Below are 14,135 nucleotides of genomic sequence, written 5' to 3'. Positions count from 1 at the left end.
TCTGTATATTTGTTGGTGATTTTCACTGCAAAATTTCTACGCAGATATGGTACTAAAAAAAGATGTCCATTTGAATGAAATGACAGACTATGGCGCAACAATAATACAAAGTGTCTTGAAAGCTCATTAATTAAGGAAGTGATCCAAAGAAGTTCATTTTTTGCCATTGTAATGCTACACTTGTAAGATTGACAACACCTAATTCAAGGAAAAAGTCTGGCTTTTACTCGCGTGAAATGGGCTTTGCCAGTTTCGGTCACTATTCGAATTGCGGTTTTTAACATTGTTCGGTCTATCAATCAAATTGCCTTATTGAGTTCCGATGACAAGTGTTTCCTATAATGGTGCAGTTTGCGAAATATTGGCTCCAAAGCAAAAGGTGTGTACCCCCACAATGATGTCTAATAGGTACCATATGGACCTTTTATCAATGGAAAATGGGGGTTATATTCCGCACGACCAACATATCAGACTGGCCCTTTTTTTTTCGTGCAGCGTAACGTGGTTGAAACTCAGCGCAAATTGTTTCCGCCCACTGTAATGAGTGTGGACTCGCGCACGCTATTGATTTTGGCTTTTTTCTTTTTGCTGGCTTCTGCATTTTCTTCCCCTTTCCTTTCCTTTTTGTTGAATATAAAGAGCACTTCCTGATAATAGGTGGCAAAGTATAAAACCCAATGACAGCCTATATCAGTACCCAACATACACGTGGTCAGATACAGCACCACTCATTGTACGACGATGAAATGGACGATTACCATCATTACGGAGCCGACGACGATGGTTATTACGATGAAGAGATGGAAGAGGTTGATGATGAAGATGATGACGAAAGTGCCTCCGTCCTGAGTGTCCCTGACCCTAATATCGATTTCGACTTGGTATATGCTCTTCATACTTTTGCAGCAACCGTCGAAGGCCAAGCGTCTGTTGTCAAAGGCGATGCATTAACCTTATTAGACGACACAAACTCGTATTGGTGGCTCGTCAAAGTGTTAAAGACTGCGGAAGTAGGCTATATTCCTGCAGAAAATATCGAGGTAGAAAAATGCGCCATTATGAACACCTGTTATCAATATATGAGGCGGCGATCGGCTGATCTGTTTCTCTTTTTTAATTTTGTATTAGACGCCTTATGAGCGATTGGCTCGTTTAAACTCACATCGTAATATCGAGGTAAAATTATACTTGCAGGGCTGCCCAATATAGTAAAAATGATCACTTGCTTAAATTCAAGTGAACAGTATAATCCAAGTATTTATTATCTTTTTTTTTTTCTTTTTTCCTCCTTTTTTTTTGTAGCTTACGCGACGTGATATTCAGGACGCATTTCCTGTGCCGCCGTCAACGAAACTCTCCAACTCGAAAAAAGTGACGATGGATAAAAATGTTCAGTTCCAGGCTCAAGTCATCATTGGATCGAGTGACGATGAAGATTTTGAAGAAGAATATGAAGAGTGGAATGAAAATATGGCATCATCCGACAGTGATGGTGACAGTTCTTCGGATGATGATTATGAATATTACGATAAACAACAAATCTATGCAGATGATCAGAGCAACATTCATCCTTATGAAGCGCAAATGCAGGCGTCTACTCACCCGCTGCAAAAATTAATGGCAAACGGTCCATCACAGCCCACCACGGGCAACGGCGGTCGTCGTCCAAGCAATGGGTCGATTCAGTCCGGTCAAAACAACCAACGTTCCGTTCCTTTCAGAGACACTCTCGACCTTGAACAGTCGGAAACGATTAAAATATCCCTAACACCGACGATTGCACGCGATGATGAAGGCTATGCTTTTCACGATCCGACAAAGAAAGCAAACAAGCTGGAGAAATTGATCGCTGGAAACGACGATCCATTGCAGCAACGACGCAATTCCAAAGATAAAGAAAAGGAAAAGAAGGAAAAAACGGGTATCCGCAAGTTCTTCTCAAGAAACAGCAAAGATGGAAAAGATAAGAAGGCCAAGAAAGGCGGCGATCGTGTTTCTATAACAGATAGCATGTCCGAAACGGCGTCGCTGAGTTCCCAGTCCACCGGTTATTCAGAGCGCGAACGCACCGGCAGCGTGGATTCGACGCAGCAACACTTGTATGGACATCGTGCACCAAACTCCCAGCAACCGCAGTATAATGGCCATGGAAATCTTCAACAGGCCTCACCGTATACAGCGCAACGAGTATCGCATCAACAAGCGTCTCCACCGGTTCACGGTGCACAAGACATCAAGTCGCAGCAGTACCAAGAGAGATTGTCCATCCCCGATTCCCCCTTATCAGCACAACAATCGTCACCATCATCTTTGTCCACTTCTACACACTTGCAGCAGCCATCCGTGGAACCGACTCAACCTTTTCTTTTGAAAATTTACGCTGGTAATGTTAATTTTGGAGAACTTTTCAAAACGGTACCTGCCTATCCTTCCACCACAGCTATGGAACTCGTTCAACAGATGGTTGATGATCTGGATCGGGAAATACGGTCGCCGACGGCGGATGCATCATTAGAATATTATCTATCCGTAAAGGGTGTAGACGGTGGTAAGTCTGCAAAAAAAAAAAAAAAAAAAAAAAATTTTAGGCAGGTGAAGAAAAAAAAAACGTGGCTAATGTACGCCTTGTGGCCTAGACATGTACACACTGGTTCCTTCAGACAAACCGCTCACTATCTATCACTCACTGACGGCGCATTTGAATACTCCCATGCCGTCTTTGAAGAAAGCTCGGCGTATTTCTCAATTAATGTCAACGACAGAAAATGCGCATATGGGTGGGCCCAAAGAGGGTCAAGACGTGGAACAAGTTCAATTCTACCTGTATACCAAAACAAGAAGATCCGAAGAAGGTCACTTGTATATTAAAGCTACCTTATTCGCATCGGAAGTCATTGGCCAAACGAGCATGCTAAAGCAGGATCAGTCTCGCATTGATAAAGTCGTGTCGATTCCGCAATATGCGACGGTGGGCGATACGACGGCTTTACTGCTGGAAAAGTTCCACGTACTCAATGGTGTCGTGGATGGTTGCGATATGGTGGATAAAATCAAATCTTTGCGATTGCAACAGGCAGAAAACCACGCTGTAAAGTATCGTCTCGCGGCCAGTGTACGCGGTCAAGGTAAGTCAAGAAGTCGATAAATATTGCGGGAATAACTTTCCATTGGTCTCACCGTCATCCCTTTTTTCACGATACATTTAGAATTTGCTTTGACGCCTGATGAAAAGCTGATTAATGTGTTTGGTGAAAACACGCCTTCTGTTCATTACCGACGAAGTAGCAATCCTGATCGATCATCCGTCACGTCTCTCTCCTCGACTACGGTGCCTCCTCAAGCCGACGAGACATTCTTTATTTTGAGACGGTTAGCGACTGTCTCACCTACCACAGCTTCTGCATTGGAAGGTCAATCACAGACATATCCTTCACGTCAGCGGCATCATCCAAAAGGTAAAACCAACTTTGATGTTTGGGCGGTGGGATAATTAATTTCAACTAACGGTTGACAATTTTGGTAGCGCATCATGCGCCAGTCAGGAAGGATACACCAATGCCGCACAAAGTGGAATGGGAACAAGAGTCGAATGAGCCTTTGCCGAATCAAATGGATCCTCTGGAGGATAGAAGTCTGGTTCGTGAAACGATGGAAAGTCCGCAAGATATTCTACGGATGGACTCGCCTCAAACTCTATTCGAGGAACCTCAGCCGCTGGGCCCTGCTGAGGATCATGCGACGGATGAAGACAACGAGGATGATCATGACGACGTATTGCTGAAACTGGATCAAGCTCTGGATAATCTGGCGCAAACACGCGACAGCAATGAAAACCTTACCGAGGCGATCACTGGAGCTTACAGAACCCAAGGCGACAATTCATCGATATCTTCATCCCCTGTACCTGGCCAATTCACGGAGTCCAAAGAGAAACAGGGCCACCGTCGCAGTGTGATGGATTCCATGCTATTTTGCCAAGACTTTGGTATGGATGAACTGATGGTGCTTATCCGTGGAGCGGCTCGATATGCCGAAAAGCAACAAGAAGAAGCTGAAGAACAAAAACGGGCATCTTTGAAACGTAGTTCCATGGCGCCTTCGCTTCGAAGCGAAATCATGGAAATTTTCAAGGAAGATCAAATGCGGTTAGACCAGTTAGACAAGGTACGTTTATTTAGCATTTTGTACTGTTGGATCTCAAATTCAACTTGTCTAATCACGATCCATTATTTGTGTTGATATTTTTTTCCTTTATTTTTTAGGAATTGGACCGTTTGATGGCAGATACCATGCGAATTTACTGCTAAAAGAAAAAATGCAAGGCTATACCCGAGATTCTATCTAACGTTTTCTATTCTATACACCATTTTCCTTTTTTTTATCCTCCTATTTATTATTGCTTATATATCATCTATTTTTGTTATCCAGTGTTTCTCTGTCTTTTGTCCAGTCAGATACCCATCAGGAAAAAGAAAAGAAAAGAAAAGAAAAAGGGAAGCAAAACTTTTCCACGTCACGCAATAACTGATTGGCTGAATTGGGGTCTGTTTTGAATGACCGCATTTCTGAGCAAAAAGCCTGTGCACCAGTTTGGGTCGGTGTGGTGTGCTCAAAAAAAAAAAGCAGTGAACGACTATCCAAGCGTGTGCGGACTACGGTCTTTTTTTTTCCCTATTACTATTACCCTTTAGCGACAACCAGATAGTATAGCAAAGCGATAGCCCTTTTCAGTTTGTGAATTGCTATATCCCTTGTGTCTATACTTCATTTCTTCCCTTTTATTTTTTTTATTCACCTACATCGCAACACAGCGAAGTCAAAGGTGAGTTGAGGGGAAAAAAGCGTCGGAGGGGAGTGTGGGTATATAAGGGTCATTGGCAGTAGAAAAAGAGTCTAGTTGAGCCATTGTGGCGGTGTTGTGGTTTCTGTGGGTTGACAGAGAAATGGGAGATGGGTTATGTGTGAGAAAGATGGGTGTGGTTGCGGAGAGAGCTGACTCCATTTCCGTCGGTTGTAGTGACTGCAGTATTATTCTTTGGTAATACTCCATCGCTTGTTTGACCAGATCCTGGGTTTCTCCTCCAAAATATCATCACGTTTCTCGTTGATCTTTGTTTCATCTGGGTGTTCATGCAAATGACCAAATCACTGCCAATAGCCAGAAGCTCGGCTCCTCATCTTCGGAACCGGCCTCCCAACCAATTAATCCCACCGTCTCAGTACAGAGCGATGCAGCAAGCAGCGGCCGCCAACGAAGCCGCCAACGAATTCACAAACAGCACAGCGACAAATAGCAACTCTCCGTGCACAGCGGCGACTTCTACAAATAAGAAAAAGAAGAAGAAGAAAAAAACCAAGGCAAAAGCCAACGACGCAGAATATCCAGAAACCAGCAATGGTGCATGTGTTGATGATACCCGAACCTCTTCTGTAACCCGCTCGGATAAAATGGACCCTTTCTGGTCGAGCATGAGTAACAGAGAAGAACGCCAGAAGATTCGAGAATTTTGGTTACAGCTCGGCGAGGATGAACGACGATCCCTTGTCAAAGTGGAAAAAGAAGCCGTACTACGGAAAATGAAAGAACAACAAAAGCACAGTTGCAACTGTTCTGTTTGCGGCAAGAAAAGGTACCATAAAACAAATATATAATATATAAGCACTTGGAAAAGAGGAGAGAACAGGCCAAAAAGCCAAAAAAAAAAAAAGGGAAAAGGAAACACAAACGTTTTGAAGCAGGTACTCACACTACATTTCTCACAGGACGGCCATTGAAGATGAGTTGGAAGTTTTGTACGATGCGTATTATGAAGAATTAGAACAGTATGCCAATCACCAACGACAAACACGCATATACGGCAGCAGCACATTACACGACGGCTATGCTCCTTCTGACGAAACTTACGATAACGATTTTGAAGACGCGGACCATCTCGATGAAGACGAAGATGAGGACGATGAGGACGACGACGATCTCGATTACGACGATGTCTATCACGGTGCGGAAGAAGGTGACGATGGTGAGAATGACGAAGAGGAAGAAGACGAAGAAGAAGACGAAGAGGAGGAGGAAGAGGACGACGACGACGACGTTCTCAGTCACGATTCCGATCCCTCGGAAGGTTCTTCCGACAATGAACCCATGCGCTACATTGGCGATCCCAACCTGGGGCCTCATCTCATCAAGCACACCAGTGCCATGTCTCGAAACTTGGACTATTTCGATTTCGGCGATAGCTTGACTGTCAAAGGTGGGTTATCCACACACCGAATAGGTTGATAGATATAAGCAATAAGCGTTTCACTCACTATTGGGCTTTTATCATGGCGATGCTTGTTTTAGGGGGTATATTAACGGTAGCTGACGATTTGCTCAAAAACGACGGAAAAAAGTTCCTGGATATGATGGAACGCCTGGCAGAGCGACGAATGCAAAAGGAGGAAGAAGTCGGCATGAAGCAAAATGAAGATTATTATGGCGACGACGATGAGGAAGATGGAGCGTATGATGAAGAAGACGATGGCGTAAGTTGAGATTTTGCAAAACATGTTCACGGAGCTTGCGACAACTTTTTTTAATGAATTTTTGTCCAGGATACCCGAACACAAGAACAACGCATGGAAGAAGGACGACGTATGTTCCAGATTTTTGCCGCCCGCATGTTTGAACAACGGGTCCTTTCAGCTTATCGTGAAAAAGTCGCTCGTGAACGTCAACAGCGCCTAATTCAGGAATTGGAAGAAGAAGATCGTCTTCGTCAAGAACGGGAACAGAAAAAAGCCCAAGACAGAGAAAGAAAGAAAGAACAAAAAAGGTAAAAAAAAAAAAACCAAAACCGGAACTTTTTGCTCGCCAAGAACTTCATCATACTAAATTATAAAAAAATGAATCAGACAACAAAAACTGCTCAGGGAAGCGGAACGTGCAGCAAAGGAAGCGCAACGCAAGGCGGAAGAAGCAGCTGCTAAAGCGGAATTGGAACGCAAACAAGAATTGGAACGTCAGAAACGAGAACAAGAACGCATTCGGAAAGAAGAAGAACGACAGAAAAAAGAGGAAGAGCGTCGACGACGGATAAAGGAAGAAAAGGATCGTGCCGCGGAGAAGGAGAGACGACGAAAAGAGAAAGAAGAAGCCGAACGTCAAGAACGGCAGAAACGAGAAGCTCAGGAACGTCGTGAACGTCAGCAAAAGGAAGAGGAAGAACGACGTCAACGTGAATTCAAGGAACTGAAAGAACGTCGCGAAACGGAACTGAAAGAAGAAATGGCACGTCGTGAAATGGAAGCCAATGAACGTAAACGACAGTGGGAAAAGGAAGCTCAAGAGAAACCAAGGTCATCTGGTGCCACCGAGAAAGTGTCCAGAGGAGGTCGATCTTCTAGGCAGACTACGGCATCCGCCAGTAATCCGGTCACTGATACCGTTGTTCCTCCTACCACTAGAACTTCAACTGCAGCCGCGGCGGCCACTTCTGTCACTGTAACGTCTTCTTCTTCCTCATCCTCGATTTCCACTTCGTCCCCTATCTCTTCCTCATCTTCGCCTTTACCACCAACGGGAGGATCCATCGTCAATGCTTCTTCCATTCCTCTATCCTCTCCATCCCAAAGCACGACTTTGGCGTCCTTCAACTCCACTGTGACATCGCACCCATTTGATCAGGAATCAAGACAAAAGATGCTCATGGACGCTCTGGTAGGATCCTCGCGACCTACCGCCAGCCCGTCTCTATTCCAAGAACCATCGTTGATGGATCCACCAGACATACCATCGCTACGTACTCATCGGCCATCCCAACCTCTGTTATCACCCAACCATCCCCGTTCGAGTTTGGATCTGTTACAAGCGATGCCTCCCCCACCATTATTGAACGGTCCACTTGATTTAGGTACGCATGATAATGGTGACTCAAATTTCTTCTTTTCTTAATTTTCTTCTTTTGATGTTAATTACAACAGCAATGTCGGTACACGATACGCCCTCTAGTCCAACCGGCGGTGTGGCACTTGCCCCACCATCTCTTGGTATTGGCATGTTACCCATGTACAACCGTGCTTCAAATCCCGTGGAGAACAGTGGTTTGTCTCGCTCGATTGGACGTCCAGCCAACCACCTTGCACCGATTGGGCAACCTGTCAATGGTCGACGTGCGTCCACTGCCGCCGGCCCCATCGGAAGTCCTGTCGTCTCAAGGTCCGGTAAATCAAGTATAGATAAAGGCTCCACGGAAGCCACGCCTATCAAGAGACCAACGGGATCGGTTGAGCATGAATCAACGAATTCCTTCTTTTCCAATTTTCTGTTTGGTGAACCAAATCGAGGTAAATACAGTGACAGGGTCCTTAAGGTACCATAATATCTCATGCAAAGATTTGACAGGGTCGTATATGATACCCTTGATGCATCACGAGTCGGAGGCGAGGACAGGTCATAATGTGGATTTGCAGCCACCGCCGTTCAATCGACGATTTTCATCGGACCCTGTCGGGATGAATTGGACTAATGGTAATTATTAGAGACCACCAGGTGGGGGAGAATTATTACTGGATACTGATCGATATTGGTAGGTTGGACGGCGACATCGATGCTTTCAGATAATGTTCACGGCAAGCTTTTTGGTGATGTTCTGGTAAGTTACTTCAATCTTGCATGGAGAAATGGGCCGAGTCGCTGAGTTTCTTTGTGGCCAGCCTGATCGAACCACCATGATTCTGGAGCGAGCCAAGGCGGCGTATCAGAAGTTGGACGAAATCACGCAGAGTAAATACTTTACGTCGCCGTTGCAATTTCACACCTTGATACAGCTTCATCGTATCATGAGCGATCTTTACAATGATTATCCGGTGGACATTCGGGAACTCTACGAAGTGTTGATGGCGTCACCGCTGAACGGATTCCAGTGTATGAATCACGCACATCATGGTATCATTGTTCGATACGAAACTGTGGACGATCCTCTACGTCGAGCGAGTCTTAATAATATGGTTCATTCCTTATCTCCGCCTTCGTTTGCACCGCGTTCGTTGCCCAATCATGTTTTTCAACCTCTGCCACACGGTAACGGTATGTCCGGTCCAAATCCATCTACCTCATCCGCGTTATTTGGAAGCATGACATAAGTAGTCACCACATTCACTTTCTTTATAACAACAAAAAAGAAAAAGAAAAATAAAAAAGCAGAATAACCGAAGATATTCAACCGTGCGAGTTATCTTCCAACAAAAAGCCGTTTTTCCAACTTTTATCCATAGGCCAACGGCCATCCTACTATAGTTAACAAGCCGTACACCCGCTGTGCAATGGATGCCACCTGCTACTGGACGTCGCCCCCTTACATTGAGCGACATTCGTCAGACAAACGCCTAACGCAATACGGCATAACCTGGGCGAGACTCTTGATGGAACTTTGGTATATTAATGTCAATACTCTGGCATACCGTACAGTCATGATTTCCAAACATGTGTGCAGCAGCACTTATTGACCCCCTCAGTCCCGTCCCGCCCAAGCTTATGATAGATCTAGAATGATGTGTGGGAATGTTGGGTATTTAAAAAAATGAGTTAGTAAGCTCTTTGATTGATTCAAATTTTCGTCAAGATATTTTACCTTTGTTATTTGAGTTTTCAATTGCCATTGATCGCTTGACATGACTTGGATTATATGACATTGAAAAAATTTGAATTAGTATACGTTCATTACATCATAGCAAAGGAAAAGAAATTGGACTTGCCTTTGAACCAAATGGTGAACCGGAACAAAAAAAAAAGATGATACGGACCGCCAGGTAAGCTTCTTCTTCGATGCGGAAAATAAAATTGCTTCCAGGGACACTTAAGCGATGGATCGGTGGTGTCAGCTTGAGCAGGCAAAAAATATTGACGTGGCCAGAAGTGACGGTAACTTCGAGTTGGATTCCAGATATCGAGAGTCCCCCGAATAAAAAGAAAGAAACAAATAAAGTACATGATGATAAAAAAACAATGGTCGCGTCAGTAAAAACCTCATAAAAAACCCTGTGGGAAAAAAAGAGGAAAAGACTGCGAAAAGAATATGTACATGAAATATAAAATACAAAATACAAACTATAAACTATAAACTACAAAATAAATAATCGGGAAGACATCTCGAATACCATATGATGAGAAGCAATCCAAAGGAGAGGAACATGAAGAGGACCTACCGCCACATAGCGATCATTTTCTTCATCCACGACAGAGGAACAACAATATGTACACAACGTTAGGAACAGAAATAGTCAAACATCGTATAATATTAAATGGAGAGACAAAAATAGATAACAGAAAAAATCGTACTCGGGGAAACATAGCATAAGGATAAAATCAAAAGGAACATAAGGACAAAAAGCATACAGTAAAACATAAAGGTGAAGAATAACTTGAAAAATCATAGCAAAGGATGAAATCAAAGGAGCATAAGACAAAATACATACAGTAAAATATAAAGGAATAATAAAAACAACAATATAAGGGTAAAGACGCCACCAGGACCATCAACAAAGAACAATCGGGCTGATTTGTGGCTTCCATGCGTGACACTCTGGAGAATTGCGTGGTATCGGCATGTTGATAACGGTTTAGGTACTCGTGTGTTTGGGGAACATTGGCAGCGTCTGCGATGAGATCGAATTGTTCTCTTACCAGTCTGGGCTGACGGCGAAGTGTGCTTATGCCAATTTCTTGGCGATCAGGAAGAACAAAGCGATCGTAATTCAGCAGTGAACTCGATTGGCGGTTCAGATGCTCTTCAATGTCCAGCAAAGCGCGATCGTACACGATTTGGGGCGGCTCAATTTTGATGATCATTGTCTTGATTTTGATTGCTCCAAAAAGGGAAATAGTCTTCTGCCAAATGCTGGCGGAACTGCATCCAAAGCGCAAACGGGTCAGGAACCTGACATTTTCTATCATTGCCGGCATGATACATTGCTGCTGCAGCACGATCGTGGTCCTTGTAAACATACTTGTACAGGTATTTGACGCTTTCCAGAGAAGTACAGATTTCGACGTTAGTGTGAGCGTTATATCTTGCACAGAGATATCGATTGTGGGGAACAACCCGTCTATGTCCAACTGGACATGGTTCTTGATTCACAAAATCACCATTGTTGCGACGACGGTATAACGGGTAACCACTGTGATCTTCGATAGTAGCTTCATTGAAGGAGCGCGGGTAACGCTTTTTACATGAGCCGTTTTCCATGCAGGGAGACCTCGGATGCGTTGTTCCACACGGGCCGTGCACCATACATATGCTGACGGTGTCGTAGAGATCAGGAAATCTCTCTCTGTCCGGAAGTTCGGCACACACGATACGATCATAGTCATCAAGTGTTCTCGGCTTATCCTCCGGAGTAACACCAAAAGCAAATGAAGATGCAGTAAGCCTCGCTTCTAAAACTCCGCCGTGCGTACATGGGTAACGACTCTTCCCAAACATTGTTCTTCTTTAAATCTTCCATCAGAGCTTTACGCTTCATGTTATAAATTCGAGCGCAAAGGTCGGGTCGATCAACAGCTGTCTGGTTTCGTTCAACCAATCATATATATTTTTTTCAAAAATTACCCAATCAAAGCCGACAAATGTAGCAAAAACCCAATGTGACTGCCTTGTGACTGAAAATTAGCGCGCATAACTCCCAAACATTTTAATAATGGTAGGTATTTTTAAAATGCACATAATTGCAGGATGAGAGAAAGAGAGGAAAAAAGTCTCTCTCGATCTAATCACTCAATTATATAATGATCATCGTTGTCGACTGTCCATGCTCATACAGACCAACCATCGCAATTACCTTTGATAAGCATGGTCTGACTTCGCTGATGAGCATTCGAACACTCGCAGTTGTTAGTCTATGGATTTGCGATGCTTATTCAACTCATTTCTAATCCCTTTAAAAAAAGCAAGAGAGAGATAGAGAGAGAGAGAGAGAGAGAGAGAGAGAGAGAGAGAGAGAGAGAGAGAGAGAAAGACAAGAGTATGAAGAGAGACACAATTTAGGAAGAGAGAGACACGGATGTGATGATGAAAGAAAATCATATTTGTAAAGTGGCATGGGCGTACAGATAGGTTGATTCACAGAAAGGAACATCGTTTTTTTTTAGAAACTTTCACCTGGAAATAGAATAGATGTTGTGAATGTGATCTCTTTTTTTTCTATATTTTGCTACAGCCACCAGGATTCTTTTTCTTGACGATGGATAAAGACGTCAGTATCATCATGGTCATGGTCCTCTGCTTCTCCTTCTTCTTCTTCTTCTTCTTCTTCTTTACGGATAGATGAGGAAGAGGAGGTCATTAGATCATACTCGACTTGCCAAGACTCATCCAAAGGATCATCGTCCAACATATCTGACCAGGAAATACTGGATTGTCCGGCACTGAAAACCGCAGAATCATAACTTGCTTTGGAAGCTTTACAGACAATGTCGGGTATGTCCATGGCGTCGTCATCATTATCATTGACGAGATTGTTGTCTCCTACGAGGAGTTGGTCCAAGGAGAGAAACTGTTGTTTCATTTCAGCGACAGTAGGACGATCAGCGGCGTGAATGGAAAGCACGGATTTTAAAAAGTGAAAGCAGGGCCAGGATAACGATGGGAACAGTTGGTGTTTGAGAATAGTGGGATTGCGAGAGAATTCGAGATAGACATGATCCACCGAGGTTGCTTCCTGCCAAGGATTTCGGCCAAACAGGAAAGCAATGAGAAGAATGCCCAAACTCCATGCATCCGAGGCAGCTGCATCGTAAGGGATAAATTCACCGTCTTCAGGCCGTAGGATGCATGATTGATCATCTTCAAAGTGTTCAGGAGCAAGGTAGGTGGTGGATCCGCAGCCAAATTCGAGAGAATACCGATCACGCGTTGCCAACCCAAAATCGGCGACTTTGCAGATGAAATTTCCGCCGTCATTATCGTCGTCCTCACTTCGTAAAAGAACATTTTCCAGTTTAAGATCACGATGATAGACGTTTTGAGCATGCATATGGGCGACGGCATCCAAGATTTGAAGAAAGCATGTCTTGACCAACCGTTCGTCACGTACATCGTTATTGGCTTGATCTCGGATGACAAAGTCAAACAGATCGCCTTGGTCACATAATTCCATCACCATGTAGATATGTTTCTGGTCTTGTATGACGCGATGAAGCGCGAGTAGATTCGGGTGTTTCAGTGAGGATTGCAAGTGGATTTCAAGCTGCTGGAGTTGAAGTTGCTGTTGATCAAGACCGGATTTGGTGAGCACCTTTATGGCAACATAGGTATTATCGGTAAGGGATTGACCAAGATAAAGACAACCATAGGAACCTCGGCCGAGTTCTTCCAACAGTTGAAAATCGTCGATGACCTTGTCAACCATGGATGCGGAGAAATTGGACCAATCGTGTTGCTGTGTGACCATGAGTGCGAAATTTTCCTTTTTGTTTGTTGGCAGGCGAAAAGGATCAATGCGTTTTGGAAATTGGGTGTTTTGAGTCACGTTGGAAAAAGGGTTGGTAAATTCTTAACAATCCTTGAGCAGTTAAGAGATGAATGGTGGGAGTGTCGGGCTAAAATCAGCAGTAAGGAGAAATCTCAATAGAGGACTAGTACGAGTAGGGAAAACAAAGAAAACGATAGAAAATAAGAGTTGGGTAAGAGGAACAAGGGATGGCTTATACAGAGAGGATGCTTAGATGGAAACGCTGAGGGATTGAATGGAAGATAAATGTGGCAAGCGCCAAGGATGATAAAACAATGTCATGATTTCAAAAGGAAGAACAAGAATATGAGCTGATAACCGAAAATAATAATAAAATAATAAACACAAATTATTAAAGGGAAAAGGAGCAAGTGGAATTTCGTTATGAAAAGGCTTCAGTTTCTCTTTCTTTGGGTTTTTTTTGTTGTTTTGGTGGAGGGTGGTTGTGAGATGAAAGTGAAAAGAAATGAACTGTAAGCAAAGGGAAATTGGATAGGAAAAAAAAGTAACCGAACGGTGAATACGGTGAGTCTTTCACGGAACAACTGGCAAAGTTGGGTGCTTACCTGGAAACTGGTATGGGACGCTTCAAACAAAGTACTTGGAACAAAGAAAAAAGAGACGTAGTTGCGGGAAGATGAAAGTCA

General features: G+C 43.7%; 3 protein-coding genes across 3 annotated transcripts; 2 read left to right on the top strand and 1 right to left on the bottom strand.

The window, feature by feature from the left end:
• Nucleotides 1–456: 456 nt before the first annotated feature.
• BYT42DRAFT_603975 (uncharacterized protein) lies at nt 457–4,491 on the top strand. Its single transcript, XM_051571085.1, has 7 exons — nt 457–1,040; nt 1,129–1,176; nt 1,303–2,548; nt 2,637–3,125; nt 3,207–3,455; nt 3,524–4,164; nt 4,263–4,491. The coding sequence occupies exons 1-7, from the start codon at nt 678–680 to the stop codon at nt 4,305–4,307; spliced, it is 3,081 nt and encodes a 1,026-aa protein (XP_051424179.1). The 5' UTR covers nt 457–677; the 3' UTR covers nt 4,308–4,491.
• Nucleotides 4,492–6,531: 2,040 nt separating this feature from the next.
• On the top strand, nt 6,532–8,890 carry BYT42DRAFT_285279 (uncharacterized protein). Its single transcript, XM_051562857.1, has 5 exons — nt 6,532–6,815; nt 6,895–7,892; nt 7,963–8,325; nt 8,384–8,509; nt 8,572–8,890. The coding sequence occupies exons 1-5, from the start codon at nt 6,619–6,621 to the stop codon at nt 8,676–8,678; spliced, it is 1,791 nt and encodes a 596-aa protein (XP_051424178.1). The 5' UTR covers nt 6,532–6,618; the 3' UTR covers nt 8,679–8,890.
• Nucleotides 8,891–12,189: 3,299 nt separating this feature from the next.
• BYT42DRAFT_494132 (kinase-like domain-containing protein) lies at nt 12,190–13,386 on the bottom strand (the record flags this gene model as incomplete). Its single annotated transcript, XM_051564277.1, has 2 exons — nt 12,190–12,257; nt 12,297–13,386. 2 exons carry the CDS (start codon nt 13,384–13,386, stop codon nt 12,190–12,192), a joined length of 1,158 nt encoding a protein of 385 aa, XP_051424177.1.
• Between the last annotated feature and the right edge of the window lie 749 nt (nt 13,387–14,135).

Source organism: Radiomyces spectabilis (genome assembly GCF_025331425.1).
Source record: "Radiomyces spectabilis strain NRRL 2753 chromosome Unknown BYT42scaffold_5, whole genome shotgun sequence".
Lineage (NCBI taxonomy): Eukaryota > Fungi > Mucoromycota > Mucoromycetes > Mucorales > Radiomycetaceae > Radiomyces > Radiomyces spectabilis.
Note: the sequence above shows the minus strand (reverse complement) of the source record. Positions and strands in the feature narration are given on the sequence as shown.

Bases quoted from the DNA above. Each gene is read 5' to 3' on its own strand.
- BYT42DRAFT_603975 (XM_051571085.1), top strand. From the start codon at position 678: ATGACAGCCTATATCAGTACCCAACATACACGTGGTCAGATACAGCAC. The intron at 2,549-2,636 runs GTAAGTCTGCAA...CTTGTGGCCTAG, and splicing joins CGTAAAGGGTGTAGACGGTG to ACATGTACACACTGGTTCCT. The intron at 3,126-3,206 runs GTAAGTCAAGAA...CGATACATTTAG, and splicing joins GGCCAGTGTACGCGGTCAAG to AATTTGCTTTGACGCCTGAT.
- BYT42DRAFT_285279 (XM_051562857.1), top strand. From the start codon at position 6,619: ATGGAAGAAGGACGACGTATGTTCCAGATTTTTGCCGCCCGCATGTTT. The intron at 8,326-8,383 runs GTAAATACAGTG...AAGATTTGACAG, and splicing joins GTTTGGTGAACCAAATCGAG to GGTCGTATATGATACCCTTG. The intron at 8,510-8,571 runs GTAATTATTAGA...CGATATTGGTAG, and splicing joins CGGGATGAATTGGACTAATG to GTTGGACGGCGACATCGATG.